This window comes from Talpa europaea (genome assembly GCF_964194135.1).
Source record: "Talpa europaea genome assembly, chromosome: 14".
NCBI classification, from domain to species: Eukaryota; Metazoa; Chordata; class Mammalia; order Eulipotyphla; family Talpidae; genus Talpa; species Talpa europaea.
In genome coordinates, this window is record NC_140082.1 from 29,211,434 (window position 1) to 29,239,297 (window position 27,864).

The window sequence follows — 27,864 nt, forward strand, 5'->3', positions numbered from 1 at the left end:
ACACCTCAGTTAGCAGATTAACAAGCCCATCAGTGTCCTCTACTTCTGATCTATCCTGAATAACACTGAGATTAATTATCTTAAAATGGCTTTCTCAACATGTCACTTTCTTAAGATAGCCTGAGCTAGCCATCTTCCACAGAGTATGATTTGACTGCCCTATTGTAATACTTATACTAAAAAGTGAAGTCTATTGGGTCCCAAAAGCTAATCAGCAGAAATCAGGCAATAAACTAGAGGCAGGGGATTGGGTTGAGAATACACCAATCTGGGAACAATGTTGGGTCTCAAGATGCATGCATGCCACAGTATCCGCTGGATATACCAGGTCTCACTGGTGAGGGCCAAACACCCATGGCCACTGAGCAGTGGTAGCACACACAATCAAGCAGCACGGATATCAGAGACTAAGGGAAGTTTGCCCAGATTGAAGGAGATTTAGAGTAAGCAGCGTCAGACATCTGGGGGCACACGAACCAGCAAAAACTACAGAGGAGGGGGCAGAGCCAAGTCAGACAAGCCTAGGTTTCAGCCATGGCCCCATAACTACCAGGTCACAAGAACCAGACAGAAGCCCATTTGTACAAATGAGGACTTTATGGGCAGCAGTCAGGAGAGATATGCATCCCTACAAGCAGCACACAAGCTTGCAAGCAATAGCTTCTGAGGGACTCACCACGTCAGATGTCTGGTTGAAAGCAATAAACTATGTCAGGAACTAGTAGACCTGGGCTTTTAATCTATTACTCATGGATTGAGAAAGTCTATTACTCAAAGACTGAGTAGATACCCTGCTGCTATAGGTATCCACTATCTGGACATGGCAGAAGACCCCTCCCCCAGGAGATGAAATAAGCAAAAGCATGTATCTATGACATCTATGTATGTCTAATCAAATGCTATGTATGGTACAGTCCACCAACATCCTGGCACTCCTTCCTTTTGACTTGAAGGCATTATCATTGTTAAAAAGCTACATAATTCCCTGCCAGCTTCACACAAGCAACACTTTAATGTAAATTATCCAGTTCTCCACAAATTGAGAATTAGCTAATTGCTGATTTGGGTTGAGGGTGGGAAGAAAGCCAAAGGAATTCAGAGTTGGTAGTAGGCTGTTAGACCTTAGTAAGGGTTCTCCAGGGAAACAAAACCAATTATATAGATATACACATAGATACAGAAACAGGTATATAGATATAATTATGGGTCTATATATTCAGAGAGAGAGGTGGAGGGGAAAGAGGAGGACCACAAGAGGAGAAAGGCATGAGGATAAGAGGTAAGGGGAGAGAGTTAGAGAGATTCAGCTTAAGAAACTGGTTCAAGCAATTTGGGGGACTGGTAAGTCCAAACCGGTCAGAGCAGACTAGGAGGCTGAACCCAGAGAAGAAGTGATACTGCAGTCTTGAGTCCAAAGGTAGCCTGAAGGCAGAATTCCTTCCTCTTTAGGGAACCTCGGTCTTTTCTTTTCAGGCCTTCCTCTAACTGGATGACCCCTCTCTCCCATTATTGAGGATAGTCTGCTTTACTCAAGGTCTGTTAAGTTAAATGTTAGTCACATTGAAAAAGTAACATCTAAACTGAAGTTGGCAAAACGGTAACAGGGTGGTCTCCAGGAAAAGGGTTACTTCCAGGTTCCCTGCCCCCCCCCCCAAGGGAGGGTGGAGCTGAGCAGGGAGATAAGCTGTAGGGAAGGAAAGAAGGCGGATGGAGAGCCAGAAGGAGACCTGGAGGAGGCACATGGAGCAGAGAGACACATGAAGAAGCTGCACTTGCTTTTTGGTCCTGGACTGGTTGAAACATGTGGGTGAGAGACCCATGGGGAGGTTAACAATGGCAGCTTTTATCTTGGTTGTGATTTTTCTCTTTTCCTTACAGACTTGTCTGGTTGTGTCTGACCCTTTTCTATGTGTCCCCACCACAAGGTGCTTCAGGCTTGTGGAAGGCTTTCAGGCCTCGGAAGCCCTGCTTTGGGCCAACCCTGTTTGTCTGGACATTTACCCACGTGGGGATGGGTAACTTTGGGTGCTTGACTTGGAAACTATATTCTTCCTCATCCTTCCCCTTTTCTGTATTACACACTAATTACGCACTGAAATATGTTTTTTCTTCATGCGGCAGAGAGCAGAACCAATTTAAAGAAGGCAGGTTTGGGGTACCCCTCTTGCTGTCCTGTAACAAAACATCTGGCTACCAGATCCTAACCATGTTGACGCATAAAATTAACCATCACATTCATGAAACAAATGAACTTCCGTGTGTGGGAGAGAAAAATAGATGTATTTTCTACCAATTCTTTCTAATTATGTGGCCAGACCCAGGTTTCTTATTCTTGTATTTAAGGGCTTATTTCTCATGACCCCTAAATACAAACCTTCACCTGCTGAGTCAGTCAACCCTGCCTCCTTCCCAGTGAATGCTTCACAAGCATTCACCAATGGATACAGCTGCTTGCCATAAATCCTAAGTCTCTCTGTCTATCCAGACCTCCTATCTCCTTCAAGGACAAGCTCACAACAACGCTTCTCCGCCAACACTTCTTTCACATGTGGGCTCAAAACTGAGATGTCAGTTCCCCTCTGACTAAATCAGAAAAAATATAATGAGGCATCAACAAAAGCCACAGTTAGAGAAATGAAACCTGGAACTAGAATTTTTCCCTTTGCTTATTAGTTAATGTGAAAAGAATCCAGCTATACAAGGGAATACATTTGAGAGAGCTATTCTCCACCTATTTATGACATTCAAAAACATTGCAGCATCTCTTCAAGGTCAAACACATTTATTTATAGCTGAGTTCTGCTTCCTTTAAACTTTTCAGTGTTAAATCACATGTGTAGTTGACTATAGCTGAATTAAGCACAGATGATCATATAGTTTATTTCATTACTGAGATAAAATTTACACACAGTTAAATAGATCTTAAGAGTACAATTAAATGCCTTTTGATTAATGTATACACATGGGTCACTACCATCCCAGTCAAGTTAAAGACATTTCTATCACACAATTGTTTCCTCAGGGAACTGACTTTTAAATTTTTCTCTTTTCAGTTTTTGCTTTTCAAATTCATGATGAACTTATTTGATAAGTGAAAGTTTTTACTTCTTTACCCCTTTTACCCTTTTCGCCTAGCTCCCCAACCCCTGCCTCTGGCAACCACCAGTCTTTTCCCTGTATCCTTCAGCTGGTGTTTTGTTTTTGTTTTCATTTTTATATTTTGACATGTGAGATAACACAATATTTGTCTTTTGGGTTATTTGACTATTTTATAGTCTCTCATTTTGATTTGGTTGATGACTTTTTATCTATATACTTCAGTTATTTTTAGTAATTGCTTTAAGGATTTTAACATAAACCTATAACTTGTCACAATCTACTGAGAGTTGTAGTGTACTACTTTATATAAAAATAACCTAATAATACAGTTTTATTACCACTTCCCCAAACATTGTGAGATTTTTGGGTCATATTTAATACATTTACTTTGGTGTTAATTATTAAATGTTATAAATCCTGTACTATAGTGTTGTAAGTTACTTTATGCAATGTTATTTTTTAAGAAAACTCTTAACTCTTACATTTACCCAAATATTATTTTCTGTGTTCTGTATTCCTTACATTGGATCCAAGTTGCCATCTGGCATCATGCCCCATCCCCTTGAAAATTCCCGTTAGTATTTCTTAGAAGATAAATATGCTGAGTACATATTCTCAGCTTGCATTTATCTGAAAATACCTTTATTTGACTTCATTTTTGACAGATAATTTGCTGCATGTAGAATGAGGGGCTGCCAAGTTTATTTATTTTAGTACTCACAGATGTTATCTAATAGTTGTCATGGGTTGAATCACATTGTAGTAGCTTAGCTTCTGACTGGGGGATACACTCTGAATGGAGTTTATCCAACAGGGGTTGCACTGGTATCAAAACCTGTAGAAAGGGGAAAGAGTGGTCAGAAGGAAAAGGTGATCTGTGCTATATGCCTCTGTTGACTGCCTGGAGAGATGTGAAGCAAAAATGGCCCTTCAGATTCATGCACTGGGTCAGGATTCGTGCACTGGGTCAAGATGGTCAGGTCTTTTTACTCCTTCATTGATCAACCACTGGCTGTAATTATCCCAGGGAGGGGCATGATCTTGAGTGAACCAGTGCTCTACAGCCGAGGCAGTCCATGAGAGAGGCTGACAACTGAAAGCCATTTGCTAATAGCCCTCCTCCAGTTGGGACAACACTTCTCCACTGGGGGGATGCTGGTGTGTATCAGCTTATGGCCCCATTGTTTCTGATGCGAAGTCTGCCTTCATTTGTTTCTTGCTTCTCTTCATATAATTTGTAGCAGGTCCTCCAATGTCATTTTGCTCATCATTACAACATTAGAGAAGAAATCCTGGAAATCCTGGTTGATAGCAAAACAAGTACCTAGTTCCATTATACATTATTTCCCTTAAAGTTGATGTTAACTGAGTACTTACTGTATAGGTTTTATTTTCCCTTGGTTCTTTTATCTTTGGATTTTGGTAATTGGTCGTATGCCTAGTATGGTTTTCTTTGTATTTATTCTGCTTGGGTTGCATTGACCTTGGATTCACAAGTTAAAGTTTTTACTAAAATTGGAAGTTCCCAACCATTATGTTTTCAAAGATTTTTGTGTCCTTCACCCCTCCCCCTCAAATTCATGTTTAAATCTTACTTCCTCTCCCCCACCATGTGATGGTATTAGCAGAAGGGAACTCTGGGGGTGATTAGATCATGCAGGTGGAACTTCCATGAATGGAAGTTCTCTTTTAAAGAGACCCATCACAGTAAGAAGACCCATTTGTCAACCAAGAAGAGGGGTCTTACCAGACACCAAAAATCTGCCAATGACTAAGTGTTCGATGTCACAGATTCCACAGCTCTAAGAAATAAATGTGTGTTGGTTAAGTTAACCAGTCTATGGTATTTTTGTTAAAGTGGCCAAAACAAACTAAAACAATCTCTTTGCTGTTTCTAGTTTGCTGCTGAGATCCCCCCATCCCTTCATTCATTATGACTATATTCTCCTGTAAATCCTTGGTCATATTTATAGTAGCTCTTTAAAGCCCTTGTCTAATAAGTATCACTTAAGGTTTGGTTTTCATTGACTGTTTTTCTTCTAGCATATGGGTCACATTTTTCTGTTTCTTTACATATTTGCTCATTTTATTGTATAAGAAACATTAGGAAGGATACATTGCAGAGATTCTGGACTCTATTCTACTCTGTCCTATTTACACTATACTATTCTATATTGCTCAGAAGAGTGTGATTTTCTTTTCTAGCGGGAAATTAGCTTGGCTGGATGCAAGCTCCTAAGTCTGTGTCCTCTGTTTTGAACTGCTACTAAAATCTATTTTCAATTCTTTCAGTATCTAGCTTGCACTTTTCCACTGAGCTCTATGACCTTCCCAATTGATGCATACAAGATTTTAAGTAGAGTTACACTCAGATGTGGAGGCTCACATCCAGTCTACAGCACCCTCCATTCTAGAACCTCCCCTCAACTTCCCAGTTTCTCTGAGTCCTGGGCTCTGTACTCTGATACCGCGATCCAGTAGGGCTGCAACTTCATCCTGAGCCACCTCATAGACTGGTGAACATCTTTGAGCAAAAACGGAACACTCAGAATATACACTGGCACAGTTCAGCTCTTTTCAGTGTCGATACCTCTCCAGTTTCTGCCTGCATTTAGTCTCTGTCCAGTGTCTTCAAATTTTTTACTTTTAATATTTTCATCCAGACTTTATCATTGTTATCACTGGGAAGGCTAGTCTAACCAATCTATAGCACCATTACCAGAGGCAAATTTCCCAGCTTTGCTATTTTACTTCATACTAGAATCATGTGCCTTTCCCCATCCCATTTTTCTTTGTTGGCTGAACAAGAATTTTGTTCAAATGTCCATTCTCTTCCCACATATCTCCAGGGGTAAAAGGTGATCTGTCAATGTCAGAGCTGTAATTTGTTTCTCTTGCATGCGTGGTAAGTTTAGGAAGGGTCATTTACAAGTCAGAAAACAAGAAGCTACTCTTTGTAGTTTAAATATAAAGAGCTTTAATATAGAAAACTGGTGACTTACCCTGAAAAGAAAAACCTAAGGGAGCAGTGGTCAGAGAAATCACGACTGACCTTCTCAACTTGAAGCAGATGGTTCTCAAAACTCACTGTGAATTTCTAGGAGTATCACATCCACTCACAATTCTGCCTGCAAATGACCACAGAATAATGATCTCCATCCCTCTGACTCCTGGGTGAATCTCATCAACATACTCTAACCAGGAACCATACGACAAACGGGATTCAGGCAAATGTAGCTTCTAACCTCTTTTCTTCACAGCAAAGGAGATCTTAGAAGGGGAAGCGGTGATGCTCAGCCAACACCAGGTAAACCAACACAAGGCTTGTGACTCAAGTCAGCCGAAGGAACAGGAGGGGAAAGGAGCTGGAGAGCCTCTGCTAAAGATAGATTTGCTGATAAACTAAATAAAACAAAGAATGACAGGAAGAACAGTCCCTCTTCTTCCATGGAATATTTTCATGTGATCTTGGAGCTGTATCATCAATCTTGTGATCAGAAGAGGAGCCAGCCGAGATGGATGCAAGCATGGTGTCTGAAGCCTTTCCAATGGACATCATTTTTGTAAGAACAGATGCTGTTATTGAAGACATTTTCAATTGTTTTTTTTTTCTGTTATTGTAACAGACACAGCACATTATTTAAATCATGCAAGTTAATCCCAGAAGAAACCATTTAAATGGGTGAAAGTACAGCTATTAGGGAGCAAGGCTGGGGGTAATGAATGCGGTACAGGGCACATTTGTTTTTATTCTGTGCCTTGTGCTATTTGCCATTGTAAAGAAGATATACACACTACTTGGATAAAAATTAAATTAGAAAAGAGACAATCTGACAACTTATCTCCATCTCCACATCATGCTTGTCAAAAGAAATGGCAGTTAAATGCTACTGTTCTTCCTTGCTCTTATTTCAGGTGATCATCAATTCTGGCTGCCTGCTGACGAGCTTCCTAAGTGAACCCCATTCTCATCCCTCTAGATCTACTGTCTGTCACAAAAATCTTCATTCCAAAGAGTGAATATCATCACGTCCTTTTCCTGCTTAAAATCCCTAATTGGACTCACTGTTTCTACAAGATAAAATCCAAAGTCTGTAATATGAATCCTAGACTCTTCATGTTTTGGTCTCTGACACTCTTACGTCTGTATTCTAACTATTCTGATAATCTTGCTTTTCTCCAGATAGTCCATGCTCTCTCAAGCCTCCATTCCTTTGCATACATTGTTTCTTTGGCTTGGGATGCCCTTGCTAACTACTCCCTTTTCAGCTGCCTTTTCCGTGAAGATTTCTTACTCCTACTCCCCCAGTCCTCCCAGGGTCTCTTCTTCCAGGCATGTTGTGGATACTGATAACCTCCATCAGTGCATTTATATCACATACCAAAAATCAATTACTTGAAAAGTAAAAAATGTCTGAAAACTGAAATATTTTTAACTCATTTGGCGACAAAACCTGAATTTTTTTAAAGATTTGTTTATTTATGCATACAAGACTGGGGTACAGGGCAGAGATGCGGGAAGGTGAGAGGATTCACTAGAGACAAAGTGGGGAGCAGAACAGGCAGACTGACTGAAATACACTGCTGAGGAGAGCAGCGGGCGAGACAGTAGAGATCTGCTGTGCCATGTGGGTAGCTCCCTGGCTGGCCAGGGATTGAACTCGTGCTGCAGAGGCTTCTGGATAACTTCATAGTGCTGTGCTTAACCCCTTGTGCCACCAGGGAGTCCCCCAAAACCTAAATTTAACTATTTTTATTTATAATCTGAATTTATTCCACTTGTGTGAATATTAATTTTGTTGCGATGTTTGTACAGAGTGAAGCTTCAGACCCCACTGGAGGTATTATGCAGCACACACACCAGATGCCTATTCTCAAAGGACGACTGTAATATTTGTCTCAGAAGTTCTTCTAGCACTTTCACTACTCATCAAGAAGTGAGGCCTATTTCCTTTCCCTCTTGAAACTGAGAGCAATTTTATGAATGTCTCAAAGAAATGACACTGTTTGACTTCCCAGGTCAAAAATGGTGTCCATTTTCCTTTCTGAAAGTGCTTGCCCTTGCACCTGAGCCATATGTCAGGAGTCCAGTCACATGGTGATTTCATGTGGAGGTATCTGGCCACAGCCCAGCCTAAGTCTCAGTCACCAGGCAGCATCAATAGCCAGTCTTGCAAGTGAGTGAGCCTTCAGGTGATGCCTACGCTCAGCATTCAGGCACCCCAAATGTTTGCCCAGGGAGCAAAGGAAAGCTAGTGCCACCACATCCTGCCCCAAATAAAGTCTCATAACAAAAAAAAAAGTTTTGTTTTAAGACAGAAAGTTTTGGAGTAATTATCTGCAGTCATAGTGAATGGAATCCCATCATTATTTCACTAAAATGTAAAATACTTTGAATTCTAAAACCCATCAAAGGCTTCAGATAAGATCTGTATACTAAAATTATGTTTAGAAAACACTAAAAGTGTTTTGATGACAACTAAGTCTTTTAGTATTCTCAAACCAAACCAGTGTTCAAGATTGTGTAGGTTCTTCCAAAACACACACTCCACCGACTGGGAGAAAATTTTTGCACACAACACTAATGATAAAGGACTGATCACAAAAAATCTACAAAGAGCTGAAGAGTCTCAACAAAAACAAAGTAAATAATCCAGTCAAAAAACGGGCAGAAGAGCTAAAAAGGAACTTCTCCAAAGAGGAAATGTGAATGGCCAACAGCACATGAAAAAATGTTCAGCATCACTTGTAATCAGGGAAATGCAAATCAAAACTACAATGAGATACCATCTTACACCAGTGAGAATGGCACATATTAAAAAAACTAGCAACAACAAATGTTGGCAAGGATGCAGAGAAAAAGGAACTCTCGTGCACTGCTGGTAGGAGTACAAACTGGTCCAACCACTATGGAAAGCTGTGTGGCGATTCCTCAACCTGCTAAAGCTGGAGCATCCATATCATCCAGCAATTCCACTCCTAGGTATTTGCCCAAAGGACACAGAATCATTAATTCAAAAGGGCACCTGCACCCCTATGTTTATAGCAACACTATTAACAATAGCTAAGCTCACTATTAACAATAGCTAAGCTATGGTAACAACCATAATGCCCAAAAAATAGATGACTGGATCAAGAAGATGTGGTCCATATACATGATGGAATATTACTCAGCAATCAAAAAAGATAAACTCATGCAATTTGTAGCAACATGGATGGAGCTGGAAGGGATCATGCTCAGCGAAATAAGCCAGAAAGAAAAAGAAAAATACCAGATGGTTTCACTCATAGCAGGAATTTAGAAAACCTAAATAAGGGACCAGAAGAAAGACTAATTATAATAAAGTAAAAATCAAAATCAACAAGCAAATATAAGCCAGAGACATACTAGGGGGCGGGGGGAGGAGAGATTATGGTCAAAATAAGGGGGGTGAGAATTGTATGGGGACTATAACCAAGATGAAAATGTGCAAAAATGAAAAATGGGGCCTCCCCTGGTGGCACAGGCGGCTGAGCGCAGTGCTGTGAAGCTGTCTGCAGCCTCTGCAGCACCAGTTCGATCCCAGCTGGCCAGCGAGGGTCCCACATAACGCGGCAGACCCCTCCTGACTCGCCTGCTGCTCCCCTCAGCAGTGTATTTCATCAGTCTGCCTGTTCTGTTCCCCACTCTGTCTCTGGTGAATCCTCTCACCCTCCCACGCATCTGGCCTGTACCCTAGTTCTTGTATAAATAAATAATCTTCAAAAAAAAAGAAAAATTATGTAAAAAATATATAAAATAAAATTTAAAAACAGATTGTGTAGATTCTTAAGGCATTTCTATTGAATTAATGTTTAATGAAAAAATGAATAAGCAAATGAGTAAACACAGCTCCAAACAAATGGTTATCTTGAAATAGTTATTTTTGGTATCTGAACTCTACAAAGTTTCATTAATTTTTCTATCCTGTAGTTATCCAAAAGTGTTACATATTATGATTATAAACTTCACTATCAATATCCATATTAACATTGCTGTTTCCAAAAGTCAAATGCCTCTTTATGTATAAAGATTTTCCATTACTGAGGATAATTAAAGCAATTTGACTCTGAAGGTAATTTCAAAACAGGAAATCCCAATGTTTATGAACAATGTAATGTTCAAATGCAGCACAATGCAATGATGCAGAGATACAAAGATTTCAGCATCTATAGCACAATTTTGAAAGAAAAGAAAACCATTAATTATAGTATAAGTTCTATCTGCATGGCAAAAATATCTGTTTATTTCATGCTTACATGTCATGTCACACAATCATTTAACCCTATGAAGAGAAAAGGAAGAAAGGAGGTAAAGCAAAAAGTCATACCATAAAGATATGAATAGATGATGTCAATTTATCTGTTAATGTTCTTGATGAGAATAAATGTTTTAGTTCTTCTCAGGGAATGTTATAATGATGGAATAAATGAGGTACTAGATTTACAGTTTTGCTACCCAACATTTGTTTGATCAGAATGTAATAAGCTAGGTTTTATGTTGGTATAACTCAGGATAATTCACAGTCAGAGAAAAATCACTGCTGACAGCAAAAAAGTCATTAGATAAATAAAAATATTAACTATAGTCTCTCAAAAATATGCCAAAAGGGGACAAATCTTACAACCCACAGCAAAACTTCAAAATCTTTTTCTTTCTCCTCTAAGACATCTCAGGGACCTCAGTGGGAAAACCAACTCCAGGACCTGCTTCCTTTCTCTCCATATTCTTCAGTAATTCCCCTCTGCCTCTCTTATGGTCCCAAACATATCACTTTGTTCTTGCTTCTGACTTAACTCTCAAATTCTGTTCTTTTTTCATCTAACTGCCTTTCTGAGATCAATTAAAATGGTCTTGGCTGCATTTAACTTACTTCCATCTCCCTTTAACCTGGTCCATGCAAGAGGAAACAATACAGGTGAAAAGAAAATTCTCCTTTTCAAGGTAAGGATGAAGAGAAGCTGTGAATCCTCAAATAATACTATTTTTCTTGTCATACAACATTTTACAAGCAGAATTACACATTCATTTCACTAAACAATAGTAATATGGTTTGTAACCTCAACCAAACATACTATTAGTATATCATTAAGTACAACATGGCTTGGCTACAGATACCCAATGAACAGTTCAGGGACCACATAGTCTCCACTCTTATGCCTCCTTTCCCTGTCTCTACACTCAGAGCCACAGGTGAAGTTGTAGGGACCAAAGAGTGGCAAAGTTGCAGAAATTCCCATTAATGATAGGGTTGCAAAATAAAAATAGGGCACTCGGTAAATCTGAATTTCACATAAAGAAAAAATAATTTCTTAATATGTCCCACATATTGATGGGACATACTTATCCTTTTTTTAAAAATTTAAAGTATTCATTATGTGAAATTCAGGTTTAAATGGGTGTGCCTATTCCGTTTCTTCACCCCCCAAATCAGGTAAACCTAAGTTATGATAAATGATGAGAGGGATAACAACCAGGAGTGATACCTTAGACTTAAAAACTGGGAATTCTCAAGTATAGATTGCCTCTTTAACTTCCCACAAAAAAATGTACCTAAAACATATGAATAGCACAAAAGCAGTCTGAAAACAGTAGAACCAGACAGAGGCAGCCTGGAGTATTAAGATGCTTAAATAACTGGAAATGTTTGATTGGTGAACTATAGACAGAGAGCAAGTTGGCTCATCCTTAAAAAGCATATGGTGTTGTAGCCATATGAAAATTTACTTGTCAGCACAATTCATACAGACAAGCGCAAAGTCTCTTCTCATTTCCTGGAAGGGAGTTGGGAATTTCAAAGAAAAGTGCTTGTAGAGATGTTTTAAAATGTGAAGGAAATGTGCATTGCCAGATTCAGAAAACATGTAGATCAAAGATACAAGAATAAAATGTAACTACACTGACCTGGAAATTTAAAGATGGTACAGGGTAGGCATCAGCCAAAATGATCCCAAAAAAGTATTTTTTTTAATAAAAAACACTAATACAAGCTTAGCAAAAAGGTGAAAATTTAAAGTGATGAATAGATCTAATCTACTTACCACTTTCTTATCTTTAGTGTTAACTGTTCTCATAAAAAAGGAATCTCAATTCTTCAGAAAATGAAACTATTGCAGTATTACTTCATAGGACTAAATGATTACTCTAAAAGCAAATATGGGATATATTTACATTTGTTATGTATATAATATACAAACTCTATTATAGTATATACTACTATAGACTATTTCAATGAAATAGCAAAAATTACTAAAAATGTATAAATGTATCTGTTAGATAGTTAATTGCTGATTATCGAATCATGAACTCAGGAGAATCACCAAATCACATAAGTTTTATAGCAGATAATCAATTCATTTGTTTGCTTTGCTGCTTTTAAGAATGACATTTCCCCCATAAGATATACATCTAGTCAAAACATTCTTGGGCAAAGCTTCAACTACAAAGGACAGTACAGATGAAGTGAGAGGCCCTTTGGTCAGTCCAATGGGGATGGAATGGGCACATGCTAATTCAGGGTTAGCAGTAGTTGGGGTGCTGAATGGTGTTCTGCTCCCCCTATTTGCTATTGCCAGCAGCCCAGGTGAAAGCAGGCCTTTCCTGAGAACAGAGTAGATAAAGAGGGAGGGGCATGTAGAGTACAGAAGAAAAATGGAACAGGATGAGGCTTTTCATTGAAGGCATGAACAGCAAATGTAAGAAACTATCCTGCTATGTCTCCTCTGAAGAACTCCAAAATTTATTTTGTTTGAAAGAAATGCCATCCACTGAAATATGACTTCAGAGTTGTGAGTTTTAATTTTTTGTGTCACCTTGACTGGGTCATGAGGTACCCAGATTAAACATTATTTCTGAATATGCCTGGGAGGGTGTCTCCAGATGAGAACAGCAGTTGAATTAGTGGACTTCGTAAATCAGATTGCTCCCCAATGTGGGTGGCCTCATCCAAGTCACTAAGGTCCAAATAGAACAGAAGGAGGAATTACCCTGTTTGCTCCTTACCTGCTTACTTGAAGTAGGAGACAGGTCTTATTCTGCCCTTGGACTGGGATTTAAACTATTAGCTCCTCCAGTTCTCAGGTCTTGGGACTGGAATTATACCACCAACTTCCCTGGGTCTCCAGTTTAATGTAAATCAGGGGGCTTCTCAGTCTCCATCATCACATGAGCCAACACCTTAAATGAATCTCATATCTCTCCCAGTGGTTCTGTTTTCCTGGAGAACCCTTTTACAAGAATAAAGCCAAGTTCATTAAACATCATAGAAGAAAATAAACCCAAATTTACCCATCCCAGAACCTTTTCCAGCACATTGTTGCTGCCTACCCCCAAGAACTGACCTATGTGGATTCCATTTCCCATTTTGAATTTCATGTTTTCGAAGTGATGGCCCATGTAAAGATAGCAGTTCTTTCTCATCATAGCAGCTTACCAAAATGTACACCCATTGAAGACAGAAGCAATCTGTCAGGGACCTACAGAGCCTAAAACCTAGAAGCAAGTGCTTTGCATTCAGGTCAGAGATTCAGTGAATTAATGAATGCAACCTCAAATTGCTAACATATAAAAACACAATTATTGTAGTATTAATCTCACAAAGAAACAAACTGATTCACAATGCTGTCATTCTGCCTTTACAGTTCTCATCTGGACTCCTGAAGGGCAAGGTCTTGTTGCTTAGAACACAAGGCAGTCCTCTCGAGTTATCACGCAGCACCTTCACCAGCATTAAATTAGCGACAACTAAGTGAATGAAAGTACCGTCAGTTTCCCCATTGGGGAGAAAAATAAATGAAATCATATTGACAAAATACATCTCTCTTTTCTATAGTTGTTCATTTGACCTTTATCCCAAACCTTATTTGACATGATTAACCAAAGATTGAAAACTGAAGATATGAGATATACAAAAGCCTATTCAATTATTTAGTCCATGTTGTAAGCCATGAGTACAATTCTGCATTCCCTACAGAAATAATTTCTAGAACTTTGTCTAATCCATTTCTAGTAGGCTTCCTCTAAATGTTTTAAAGTCTTTTTCTGAAGAGCTTATTCCATGTAGGCATATCTTAAATGCCTGACAGTGTTTCTGAAACTTCTATTTCACTTTGTCTTATTTAAATTTTGCCCCATTACTCCTTGTTAGACCCTTTCTCCATCACCATATTGTAGATAGTTTTCATATTCCTTTTTGGGCTTCACACATTAACTTGAGTAGACAGTATATGATATAAATTACAGAAAACAGCAATGTGTGAAGACATTCTGTGGTGAATAAATTAAAGCATTAATTTCAGACATATCAAACTAACACTTTTTAAATTTGTGGTTCCTACAATTTTCAGACCTGTTTCTAAAGTCTTTAGAATGGGGGAATTAAATGAAAGAGATAAGTCTAAAACATTTAGTTTTATTTCATAGGTTGGAGATCAGCCATTCCCATGAATATTTAAAAGAGGAAGAATTTTAAAAAGAGAACTTAACATAGAAGCCCTACTCATATTTAAGGAGATGTTGACATTCAGACGTAAAGGTAAAAAAGATCGGATTTAAGCAACTCACTGGACACAATAACCATCAATCTGGCAGTTAGCAGAGAATTAAGACTGTCAATGAGAAAAGACTCTATTACTGACTGAATATCTGTGCAACTTGGTACAACAAACCTGAATTGACGGAAAAAGAGAAAATGTTTATAACAGTATGAAGAAATATTTTAAAAAAGGAGAGCCTAACTCAAATTTAACCAAAGTCTCTATGTGGAAAGGAAAACTTTTCTTTGCATAGTCTCTCCTGGAATCCTGGAGTACCTGGTTCCCATAAACAATACAAAATATACCTGGAACAGGCATCAATACTCACATACACAGAGCACAACATAATACATAACATCAATATTTCAAACCCTTTTCATAAGCAGGCATCACCCAAACAATAATATCTACCAACCAGATGTAGCAATTAAGAGAAATAGATAACGTTGAAATGTCCTTGCATTCCTCTAAGAGAAACCCCATATAAACATAAATAATAGTATTTGTGGGGCCTTCCAAGATCGCATTTTCATGAGATGCTTTTTAAGAAGACTTGAGAAAAAAGAATGAAATTTACATTTTTTTCTGGTTTCATTGTTGTCCAGAGTATTTCTCACTTCTACCATATTTTTTATTTTGTTTACTGCTATCTCCCCAGCTTCCCACCTGGAATCTAAGCACCACAAGGACAAGAATTCTGGGTCATTTTATTTGCTTCAGTTTTCCAGGGACTAGAGTACTGCCTGACCCAGGGTAGGCAGTTAATAAAGAATGAAGGAATATGTTCACTCATTCCACACAGATTTCTTTACTTAAGGAATCATGCAGAAAGATACCATGTATACTTCTCTCAAAAGAGCTAGACCAAAAAGAAAAAACTTGTATACTAGGGGAAAAGGTTTTCTAAATTCCTGAAGGTAGGTTTTGAGATAGTATTAGTCCTTACACTATAAACTAGGAGGAGTCTAAAATCCATCTACTTAAAGGTAATAAAGATGAGGCTCCACAAGGGCAGAGGCAGTGTCTCATTTTTCTCCTGAGATCAGTTCAAGTCGCAGGCCAGGTATGAAGCAATAAATAAGAGTCCACTGGAAGGGCTGACAGACACTGCTCTAGTCATCAGTCTGAACACTTACATATATTAATTCATTTGCCTTTTATACAGTCATTCTCGGGGGGGAGGTTGATGAGGAGGGGTAGATGGGGGAAAGGTACAATGATTATCCCCAGTGAAGAACACATGACGTAAGAGAAGAAAAGAAATACCATGGGTGTCCATGGTGGCGCAAGGGATTAAGACACAACCTATGAAGCAATCCGCAGCCACTGCAGCATGAGTTCTATCCCACGGCCAGCCAGGGAGCAAGCCACATGGTGCAGCAGACCTCTCCTGTCTCGCCTGCTACTCCCCTTAGCAGTGTGTTTCAGTCAGTCTGCCTGTTCTGTTCCCCACTCTGTCTCTGGTGAATCCACTCATCACCCCCAACCCCCGCAACTCTGGCTTGTACCCCAGTTCTTGTATGCATAAATAAAAAAATCTTTTAAAAAATAAAAAGAAAAAAAATACCAATACTCACTGGATTGTTTCTCAGCTCCAAACTCACCCTTTTAGCACTGCCTTGTGAAATGGACTCTGCTGCTGTAGACTACCTAGTGCCCTTCCTTCTATAAAGTCTTTTGCTACCGGCAGGCTGCATGCTCTCTCTCTCTGGAGAGCACTGATTCCCAGGCTCATCCTTAGTTCCTTTATTACTCCTTCTCTCAGTTGAGACATAGTGGCTGTGCCTTCTGTTCCCTTGATGCCATTTACCCCTTCTATTAGCAATAGTTAACAATGCTTTATATTCAGTTGTTTCTGGATATGGTGATGGGAGATTCTGAATTGCCCAAGATGCTACACAAAGAAGTAATCAAAGTGGGCTTTAAACCCAGGAAGTCTGACACAGAGGACACACCTCCAGATTAACTTTCTTCCCTCTTGCCACAGGAAATATGAACTTTTTTTGGAGTTTCACTCAACAATAAAAAGGGGAATTGTGATTCCAGCGTACGATTACTCAATTGCATCTCCTCAACTATAGATAGCACAGACTAATATCACATGATGCTAAACATCAATATTTCAAATCCTTTTCACAAGCAGGCATCACCCAAATGACAATATCTATCAACCAGATGTAGCAATTAAGAGAATTAGATAATGTTGAAACATCTTTGTATTCCTCTAAGAGAAACCCCATATAAATATTAGTATTTGTGGGGCCTTCCAAGATCTCATTTTCATTTAAGTAGTCTCCTGTAAATACTATCTCCTTTCTTTTAAATTACAAAAGCTACAACCTAGAAAGTAAATGAAAGTGAAACTTGACTTAGGCCAGCAACAAACTGAGAAGTTGCAGCCACCATAAGACTGCCTTTTCTTTCCATGAGCCTCTGATAAGTGATTGAAAAGTTATATCTATACTTATTATTTCTTCATGATGAATTCAAGAATCTTTTTAGTGATGGGATTTTTAATTCGAGACCCCAAATTACTAATTTATAAAAAGCATCAAGTCCAATAGTACTATCCTGCTCATCTCCTTCTTTTGGAGGGTTATTATTAAAACAAAATAAAAATCAGGTTGTAAAGAGATCCATATGTTTAATAAGGGTCAAATTATATTGCTCCCCTAAATCTGAGTTGCCTGGTATGGTAGCCACTAGCCACATAGAGCTGCTTGAAATTTAGCTAATCTGATTTGATTTGTCCTCCTGCTTACATTGTATTTCTATTGGTCAGCAGAGCTCTAAATAAAGAGGAAAATTTTCATAATACTATTCTTTTTAGCAGGAGTTTCCAAAAAAGAGTTTTAAGAATTAGGGTGGGGCCTCCCTGGTGGTGCAGGCGGTTGAGCGCAACGCCATGAAGCTGTCCGCAGCCTCTGCAGTGTGGGTTCGATTCCTGCTCACCCGGGAGATAGCCACATGCCACAGCAGACCGCTCCTGTCTCACCTGCTGCTCGCCTCGGCAGTGTATTTCGTTGGTCTGCCTGTTCTGCCTCCACTCTGTCTCTGGTAAATCCTCTCACCCTTCCACACATCTGGCCTGTACCCGGGTTCTTGTATAAATAAATAAATCTTTAAGAAAAAAAAGAATTAGGGTTAAGACTACTTAGTATTTTTTAGCCAAATTACCTGTCTTTGTGAAAGATAAAAACCTATGTTTACTTATTATAATCAACTGCATTTTAGAAAGGTCAAATGATGTTTGGCCTACATGAAGTCACCGAATATTTCACCAGTTTAAGTTTTAATAACATATAAACGTGTAGTCCTAAAACTTTTGTATATCTCCTATAAGTCTTCCTAAGATAGTCTAACACAAAAACTACTTCCAATTTATCAAAAGTAATACTGCTCTGGACTGAATTGTATGCCTCCCCATTCATATGTCGAATCCCTAAGCCCCAATGTGATGGTGCTTGAAGAGGGGTAATTAAGGTTAGATGAGGTCATGCAGGTGTGCCCTCATGATGGGAGTAGAGCACTTATAAGAGGAAGAAATCACAGGTCTCTCCACCCCACAGGATGAACAATACCGTCTACCACCTGGAAAGAGAGCCCTCACCAGGAATGGACCAGCCAGATCTTGATCCAGGACTTCTAGTCATCAGAACTGTGAGAAAATAAATTTCTGTTTTTTAAGCCACCCAGTCAATGGCATTTTGTTACGGCATCTAAAGCAGACTAATACACTTAAAACAATCTTTTTTAGTAAATATCATAATGTTTACTTATTGCTAATTATGAATATATACCTTTTTTAATTATATAAAGGCATGTACAAAGAGAACAATAACCGTTTGATGGCCCCTACAGACCAATTCACTCATAGGTCAACTTGGGAACAAGGGGAAAAGGTCAGGGAAAATGATGATTTTAAAACACTGTAAAGTTTTTCATTCTTAACTTTATCTAAAATATTTTCTTCAGTAAATGGAATTCATATTCCCACTTGAGCTGAAAATGCTAAGTTGTTAATATCTCCCCTAGGGACTTGCTTCTTAGAATGACACCTTCAATGATTTCATCATAGTTTAAGCATAATAAAATCTCATTTTATGCTCCAAGGCATGAACGATCCTAAATGTTCCTCAATCAGTATGGTACTCAGCCTTGTGGCTTTTGGAATAACATTTAAAAAAGGCATTACAGAAAAAGGTAAGAAAGGGCCCCTGGTCTAAGGAATAAAAAAGTATGCTTTGTTTCTTCAGAAACATTCAAAACATCTTCAGGTTTTTAAAGCTACCTGGTCTTAAGAATGAAAGAGAGAAAATGGAAGCGAACCAAATATGGTAGTTGATTTAATCCCTGCTATTTAATCTCTATTTAATCTCTTCTACCACATTTTAGAGCTGCAAGGGACCTCCGAAGTCCAAGAAATCTATACAAAATTTTGTTTATGGTATACATATTTTCTGGGAAAAGGGCCCTGAGCTTTCAACATAATAGCCAAGGAGATAGTGACCAAAAGGTCAAGAATCTGCTTAAGGGTTTGCTTTATGGAACTGAACAAACATCTCTCCCTCACACCTGACCAGGTGTAACCAGCCTCCCCACTTGCTGCCAACCACTAAGACATCAGGATGTGTACCAGGCCATTTTCACTATTTGCTTGGTCACCTTATTTCTCCAGGTGTGTGTAGGTTTATATTCGTTGGCTTCAACTTCTCCCTTCCTTGGCGGTTGTCCTGTTTTCTATATAGCCCACGAAATACGAGTGGATCCCTCACTTAAGTGAGACCCATGGTGGAACTTAACACATTTATCAACACACCTTCCCTCCTTATTTACCTCTCCCCGCTTCTGGGGCTACCTGAATTGGCGTCGTGCTGGATGAGTTGTCCACTCTCTATTCTCTTTGTATCTGTGTCTAGAGATGCTCACACAGCTCGGGGTGAGCATGTCGGCTCACATTCTGCACTGCCATTCCCAGGCGGTCTATTCGTCCATCCCCACCCTAAAGATGTTGTGAGAAAGAAAAGGTGCGCTCTCCGCTCCCTCATAGTATATAAAACTAATAAATATTATTAAAAACTAACAAAAAGCATTCTGTTGCCTTGAATTATTTGGGCATATTTTGGTGCAGGTGGCAGCGTGCTCTGAGCCGCCCTTCCTTGGCCATTTCTTCCCTAAGAGTCCTCAGAGGAATGGAGCACCCCCCAACGCTACACCCCTCTTCTCTTCCCACCACCACGTTCCAAGTTCCCTCCTTGCCTATAACTCCAGGTCTTCCTGCGACCCTCTTTGTACTGGGGCAAATAATCGCAGCTCACTCTTCTGTACTCCCCAATACATCCTAAAATCTTTTTCGTTTCCTTGCAGAGCACAGCTGGGTAAGTTTCTTTGCCCCCCTAAAACTTGCCTAAAACCCAGACTCTGGCCCCTCGACATCCTGGCTCAGTCGGGAAGAGCGGGCTGGCCAGAAGGGTCCCCGACACCCCGACTATTTATAACAAGGTCGGCCCCGGGGAGCGGCGGCCGGCGGCCGGCGAGCTCGGGGCCGGGAGCCGGGCCCCGACCCCCGCCGCCGGCCGGGCCCGCCGTCTCCGGCGTCCCCGCGGGAGGACCGGCCGGCCGGGCCGCGGGCGCAGCGGCGCGGCCTCCGGCTCGTCCTCGGGGCGCCGCGCGGCCAGGCCGGTGGGTGGCGGCGGCGGCCGGGGCCCCGGGGATGGCGGCGGCCCGGCTCCGCCAGCAGGTGGCCCCGGGGTCCCGGCGGCGCCGCCTCCTCCCCGGCGCCCCTCCTCCCGCGGGGGCGGTCAGCGCCCCGACCCGGCTCGCACCCCGCCGCGGCCGCCAACGCCGCCGCCCTCGGCCCGCCCGCCGCGTCCCCGGGGCCGCGCTCGCCGCCGCCGCGTCCTGCGCTGCGCCCAGGCCGGCCCGCGGCGAGCGCCCAGGGCGCCGGCAGCACCGGCCCGCCGCGCCGCGCCCTCCCCGCCCCCAACTCGCTCCCCAACGGAAAGTTCGGCTCGGGCGGCGCGGGGAAGCGCGGCGGGCACGGGCAGGGGCCGGGGGGTGTGCTGAGGGCCCCGGGAGGCGGCGACGAGGAGGGGGCAACTTCTCCCGGGAAAGCGCCTCCCGCCGCGCCCCGCGAGCCGCAGCCCCCGAGGGGGCTGAGGTGGTTTTTCCCTCGGCGCTGCCTCCCCCCTGCGGCTTCGAGGCGCGGACCTTGGTCCCGGCGCGCCCGCCGCCCGCCGGGTGACAAGAGCCAGCGCCGCCGCCCGCCTCGGCCGCCGCGCGCGCCCGCCCGCCCGCCGCCCGCCGCCCCCCGGCCGCAGCCCCGGCCCCCGCCCCGGCCCCGGCCGGCACCATGGAGTTCTCCGAGAGGAAAAGAAGCCGGAAATCCCAAAGCTTCAAACTGGTGAGCCGAGGTAAGCGGCGGCCCGGGGCCGGGGCCGGGGCCGGGGCCGCGCAGGGGGCGGCGGGCGGGCGGCGGAGAAAGGACTTGGCGCCGCGTCAACAGCCCCGCGCCGGGCCCGCCGCCGCCCCCCGCCCCGGCCGCCCGGCCGGCCAAGTCCCGGGGCCCGGCTTCCGGGACCCCCAAAGTCCCCACCCGTGGGGGGCCGCGGCCGCACACGCCGGGCGGCGAGGAAAGTTGTTCGTGGGGGGAAGGCAGGAGGTTATTCCGCGTAAACAAGTCGGAGGGCACATCAGGAAATTAGCAAACAATGACACTTGGGGAGCCGAAAGCCCTCTTTGGTATTCCACTCCTGCGGCCAGGTTGGGGGGTGGGGGAGAGCTGCCTTTCCATCAGGCCGTGCGAGCGCGGAGCCCGACCAATGGTTGTGGGGGTCAGGATTTTCCCCCCCTCGGAAGAGAAGGGGAGAAGGTGGTGACGGTTCTTTCAAAAGCGAGGAAGGAGCTCGTTAGGTGTGCAAGCCCAAATAAGAATTGTTGACATGCAACATCTTTTCCGGAGACGTGATTTGGGTTGGAAAGGTGTTTTAGAGCACATCGCTTATCAGTCAGATAAGTATCATTAAAAAAAAAAAAAATTCCAGCCAGCTCCTGAGGATTTAACAGGTGTGCACCGTAGGCTTTGGGATTGGGTTTATTTTGTCAGGGGAGGAGAAAGTTGAGTAGGCTTGTCTGTTCAGTTACTTGTTAGAGTCCTTATTTTCCTGAGTTTTGAAAAAACGATGAGAATTTAAGGGCAGAGAGAAAAATGTCTATCAAAATGCACTGGTCGCCTTCAATTAGAGACAGGTGACTTTTTTTTTTTTTTTGCATTGTAAAAATCACAAGTTCTGATACTGAGTTTAGAACCACCCTGTTTAAATATCTTTTTTGAAGCAATTTGAGGTCAACAGCAAACCACAGAACCCGTCCACTTTTCCTGATGGTTTTATCTAGCATTGCCATCAGAGTAGAGAGCAAGCCTAGTGTTTTCACAACCTGAAGAAGGCACATGTAAGCTGATGAAAATTAGGAGGCAATAGCAAGTAATAGAGCTGTTAAGCTAAACTAAACTGATATAGATTTGGTAAAGATTGCTTTCAGTTGGTCTGAAAATGGTCTGATAATAGACATTTTTAATATTTGATAGTCCTGTCTGTTTCCCCTGATTTAGTTTGGCTACTGTTTAATGAAAGAGGCCTGAAATAGTTTTCATGTATTCAAAATATTTGGCTGTCCCCTCTTTCTATGTAAATTTTTTCCAGCAGTGTTGATTACCCTGTCATTTGTACTTTAGAAGTCACTCCATATGTTGACTGGTCTGTTAGTCTATCTGATTTATTCAGGATTGTGGATTGCCTTCTTACTTATGACCTCAGGAAGTTTGCTGCTTTATCCTGATAGTGAGAGTAGTATTGTAGATAGACCTTGTCCTGTGAGGTCCAAGAACAAAAAAAATGGAAAAGCTGTTGGGAAGAAAACTAGGCAGTCCTACTTTTTTTAGAAATAGAAGATTGACAAAGCATAGTAACCTCTATTAGACACTTGTAAGAACATATTTTAAAGTATATCTGACATAGCAAGTTTTTCTTTTTCCTTTAAAAAACAGTATCAGTCTGATTCTCCTCTCTACTCAGCCAAGTGCATTTTTAGAAAATAAACGTTCACATGTTAAAGTACAGTAGCTAATACAAAAGATTTACTTGTGTGAAAGGTGAGAGTCTTGGCTTTCTTATCCAAATTATACCATATTTGAAATGACAAATCAGTATTTTTCATGTTTGCTTCCCTGTAAGCTACTTAAAGACTAGGATCTTTCTGGGTAAACTGAGAAAACAGAGTTCCGGGTAACTCTAAAGTTTACTATCAGTGTACTTATGAAAATGGGTTGTGGAGATAAATTTGGAATCCTCCCCTGGCCTGTGATTGGACAAGGTTTTCTTTTTCTCATCAACAAACTTGTCATTTGAAAGATAAGAAACCTGGTAATTGGCATCTGTGGCCAAATTTACTGTGAAAACTGTGTGATAAAGCTGTTTTCTGAAGTCAAAGTAATATTTCAAGTTTGTGTGCTTCCTCAGAGTAAGCAAAGTTTTACATATTGACTACAAATCCTGTGATTGATCAAATTCTTATAAATTGAAATATAGATTACATATACTGTACATAAGGAGATTCTAGACCTTATTGCTTATTCATATCTTGCAGGTCATTAGAACTCTAATTTTCGGTTGTTTTCTCATCCAGATTATCACCATGAGGTATATAAGAGCTCAGAATTCAGCAACGATGTTAATGGGGAGGCCAAAGAGACACAACCCATTTTTTTAGGTAGGTTCCTATGTCAATTAATTTCTCAGCAAAACAGTGTGACCATTTGCAATTAGGGGGAAAAAAATAAGATTGTGCCAGAACGGGAAATGTCTGCCATTGCTTTATGTATGACATTCTTTTCAAGACCTTTTATTTTACAGATTGCCAATATATCCCTTATTAACATTGCTAAAAGTTGTAATTTCAGACATAAATGTTTATTAGTGTCTACACACAGTGCTAATTATCACTCACTCCCAGAGCCAGATGCTGACTGTGCAGTTTTGTCGCTCTGCGCTCACCCCATTTACATTGCATATTCGCTGGCATGCTTCACTGGCAATAGTTTGTGTAATTGGGGTATTACATCTTTGACATCTGGATAACAGAAATTCAATTTCCAGGAAGCTGCTATTTGTTTGGTTTTGCTTCTGCCTTGGGTGGGATAGAGGATTAATGTGCTGTCTTATTATAATGTCCCTTCACCTCTGTGGCCTGGTTGCTAATCCTGCCATGACAAAATTAAATTAAATCTAGTCAAAACCGTACAGAAAATAAAAGTGTGATTGTCTGCCTAACCACCTCTTGATAGTACTAGTTATTATTGAGCAACTCCTCATTTTCCTGGCTTTGTGTTCATTTTCATACCCACATTTTTGGTCAGAGAGAATAGCCATGCTTTGCTCTTACCTCCTCATTCCCAGCTTACCTTGGGGACAAGCAGAGCAAAAGCAGCTTCTTTAAGGCCTTCCAACAAGTATCGTTGCATGAAGGATAACTAGGTGGCCCAAAATGTGGCCACTCTTTCCATGTGTAGTTTTTGGTACAAATAATCTCATGAAGGACCTTGCATATGCAATTTATTATTTGCAGATCATGAGCCAAAAATGAACTGATTTAGAATTTTGTTGCTAGGAGTAGTGGTGTTTGGCTTCCAAGTCGCCCATCCTCAGCACCTGTGCAACCCCTTGTAGAAGGAGAGAGATGGATGAGAAAGTTCACGCGGGAGTGATTAAAAGGGCCAGAATTCCATATCTCTGAGGAGGTGTGGTAGTGCTTAAGGAAGCAGGGTTGCTGCTTAGATCAGTGTGAGTAAATTAAAACAATGTGAAAGCCCATGTGTAGAGTTCTGTCACTAGCAGCTCTTTCTTGCTTTAAGGAGAAAGAGTGGGTTGCAAAGGACTCTGAGAATAGAGGTAAAACAGGAGGGAAATTACAGCCTTTCCCCCACAAGCAGTCGTTGAAGCCTCATGGATCTTTCCTTCGGGGAGAGGATATTACTGAAGCCAGTGCTACTCTCAGCACCTGTTTACTGTTCAAAGAACTAAAAACCAAAGGGTTAATAATCTAGTGAAATGATATGACTCAGGAAGAGAATATTCTTGGATTGTACTCCTTTTAGTTTCTTACACTTAGTTGGAATTCTGTATTTTCGGTTTCCTAAACTTGATCAGTTGGAATTCTGTATCTGTATACGGCTCAGTTTAGCTGTTTGAAATGAAGAATTTTCTTTCTAGTAGAAAATTTACATTTATCATAAAAACAGAACATGGTGTCCTTGATTAGTTGTTCTCCAACAAAGCAGGCTTCTGCTGGGAACTTGGAAAATAGTAAGGAAGGACTCCAATACAGTAGGTTATTCTGGATACAAGAGAGTGGAGGATGACACGGAAAACACTTGTGCTTTTGACAGGGACAGACGTTGTTGTTTCCCTTTTTCCCAGGCTGAATTCAGGAAGATAAGAGAACGTCCATGAAAACCAGGCTTGGGATAAGCTTGCAAAATGACTGATCAAGCCTTACCCATCAAGAGACAATGAGAAACAGTGTTAAAATGTGCCTGAGTTATTTCTCAATCTCTTGCTCACTCTGGGGAAAGTGTGATAATGGTTCCCAGAGAACATTTTTATTTTGTGATCTCTGGATCAATTTTAAAAAATTGATGGAGAGCAGGTGATTATGCAAACATAATTTCTAGAGCAGTTGGGAATAGTTACTGATAACATATGAAGTTAAGAATTTTGTTGTTGACAATGTCATAAAATGGACATTTTTTAGCTTATAGTACTCTTGTCAGAACATAGATTTAAGTCATGTTTGTATTGTAAGTTGCTCGAGCCTGTCCAAAATATTACTTATTATGGTGTATAATTCTGTGGATCTTTAGGGCATCCAAGGGAGTTGGTGAGCAAAATGCCAGAACATAGTACTCAAGATGTTGTATAAGATTTTCTGTGTTCAAATAGAAGTGTTACCTTTGGTTCTATCTGCACCTACAGGATTAAAATTCGTGTGTCAGGGAGGAAAAGGTGCTCTACAGTTTGGCTGAGGTTCCCACATCAAATCTGTTTCTCTGGAATGTTTTCACACTGTTGTCTGGTGTAGCACATCCAACAGGATAGGGTAGCTCAATAATGGGAATGGCTTGGCTGAAAGCTTGGGGAGTTACACACACACATTTTTAATTTGGTAACAGATTCAGAAGAGGTTCATTACATTGACTTTCTCAAACTGGCTATGATGGGATTACAATAACAATTTGAGCAGTGTTTAATGAAAAACAATTCATTTTTGTCAATTCAGTAGGTTTGGTTTTTGTTTGGGTTTGTTTTTTTGTTTTTTTGTTTGTTTGTTTGTTTGTTTTAAGAAATGAACTTAGCACTTTCCTGGAATAGGAGTGGGGTTGGAGGTAGTCAGAAAAATAAATAGGACTGACTAGAACTCTGCTCTCAGGGATTAAGATCTAGCTGGGAAAATAGGGCAAATTCAGGAAATGGCTCAGGAGGGATATCTGTAATCATAACAGCTACAGTTGTTTGAGCACTTGGCTGTGTGCACACCATTGAATTGAGTACTTCACATATACTCCTCACAGCAGATCTGCGAGCATCGTCGTCATCCCCATTTTGTAGATGAGGCTTAGAGATGGTGGTCTGCCAGGGATCGGCAAGTAGCAAGTGCCATAGCTGGGATCCCAGTGCAGCCATCTGAGACAAAGTTAATTAAATGACAAATTGTTAGGTCAGTGAGAAAGAGCAGAATTAGAAGGGAAGGATAAAATTTAGCATGGAGGGGAGAGCTCTGGAAAGACCTTGAGCTGTGGGAGAGATTTGGATACATGGAGGGGAGCTCCAGCCATGGCAGAGGGGTGAGAGTCACCATGGCCCACTTAAAGTGAGGGTTGCCCTTTATAGATTAGAAAGTGCTTTCACATCTGTCATCTCATAGCGCTTTTATAGTATCCTTGTAAGGTGGTTGGGGTGGTTGTTGTTATCCCCATTAACAGATGAGGAATAACTGAAGGTCAGAGTTAAGCGACTTGCTCATAAATAGGAGAACTTGTCCAAAGATCATGTCTGTCGTGTTGTCAGGCAAACTCGAGTATCATCCAGGAGAGTCTAGCTATGGCATGGCACTTTTAGAAAGTATCTCAATGAGATGATTAATTTATTATTCACCACCATAATATAAACATTAATAAAATCTCTACTCATTAGATTTTGTTTTAGGTTTACTATTATAGTGTATAATTTTGAAATGTCCGTTTTCAGTATCATTCACCTGTTCATTCATCAACTGTTTATTGATCTTCAGTTACACTCCTGGCCCCATTTGAGTTGTTCTTTTTAGAACATTCAGTTCAGTTACACAACTTCCAGGAGATGAGGAGCAAGGTGTAGTAGCCATGCCAGTTGAACAGGGTGGAGATCTCTGAATTTTGTAATCTCTTTTCTCTGACTTCCATGATGGTAGCTGTCCCCACCAGGGTTCCTAGAATCTCCCAAAAAATGACGTACTTGAAAAATTCCTACCTACTTTTCCATACTAGGGAGTTAGCCCCTCACCACGTCTAATTCTCCCCCATGAGAAGTAGGTGTTCCATATATAAAATGGGGGGGTTCTTTATCTGGAGTTAAGTGCCCTGTCCCCCTCTTGATAGGGCTCGGGTGCTAGACCTCTCTTCCTAAGAGATTTTACCACACCTGTGGCTGGAGCTCCACAAGGGAAAAGCAGTCTCAAGTAAAATGAAGGTCCAAGAGGGCCCAGTTGTTGGGGTTAGCAATGTGGCCAATAACAGTAGGAGCCATTTCTGGAGAGCTTGCTGTGTGCCAGACACTGCGCTAAGAACTTTGTATGTTATCCTATTTCTGTCCCAAGAAAGCTTTTATTATTACAACTTTACAGATGAGTAATTTGAGGAGTTCACAAATTAACTCAGTGACAAAACCAGAATACAAACCAGGGTCTGTCTATCTCTAAAACCATGCCCTCAAAACCATCTGAAATGCTTTGTTCAAATGCACCCACACGTGGAACCCCAGTATGTGTAGCAGGTGGGAGGGGAGTGTGGCTGCTAGAAGTAGATTGAGGAGACAGACCCAGTGCGTCTTGTGCCATGTTCCATATCCTCTGCTTTCGCACCTCTGGGATCTCTGCATGATTTAAAGACCTCTGTTCTAG

At 41.3% G+C, this 27,864-nt stretch overlaps 1 protein-coding gene across 1 annotated transcript in view; it reads left to right on the forward strand.

Moving 5' to 3' along the window:
* Positions 1-21,004: 21,004 nt before the first annotated feature.
* Positions 21,005-27,864, forward strand: part of BEND7 (BEN domain containing 7) — a gene marked incomplete at both ends in the record, with an annotated part of 74,555 nt that continues 67,695 nt past the window's right edge. The window contains 2 exon segments of the mRNA XM_084253779.1: positions 21,005-21,065; positions 23,338-23,421. Of these exon segments, the coding sequence (XP_084109905.1) occupies positions 21,005-21,065; positions 23,338-23,421 (145 nt within the window).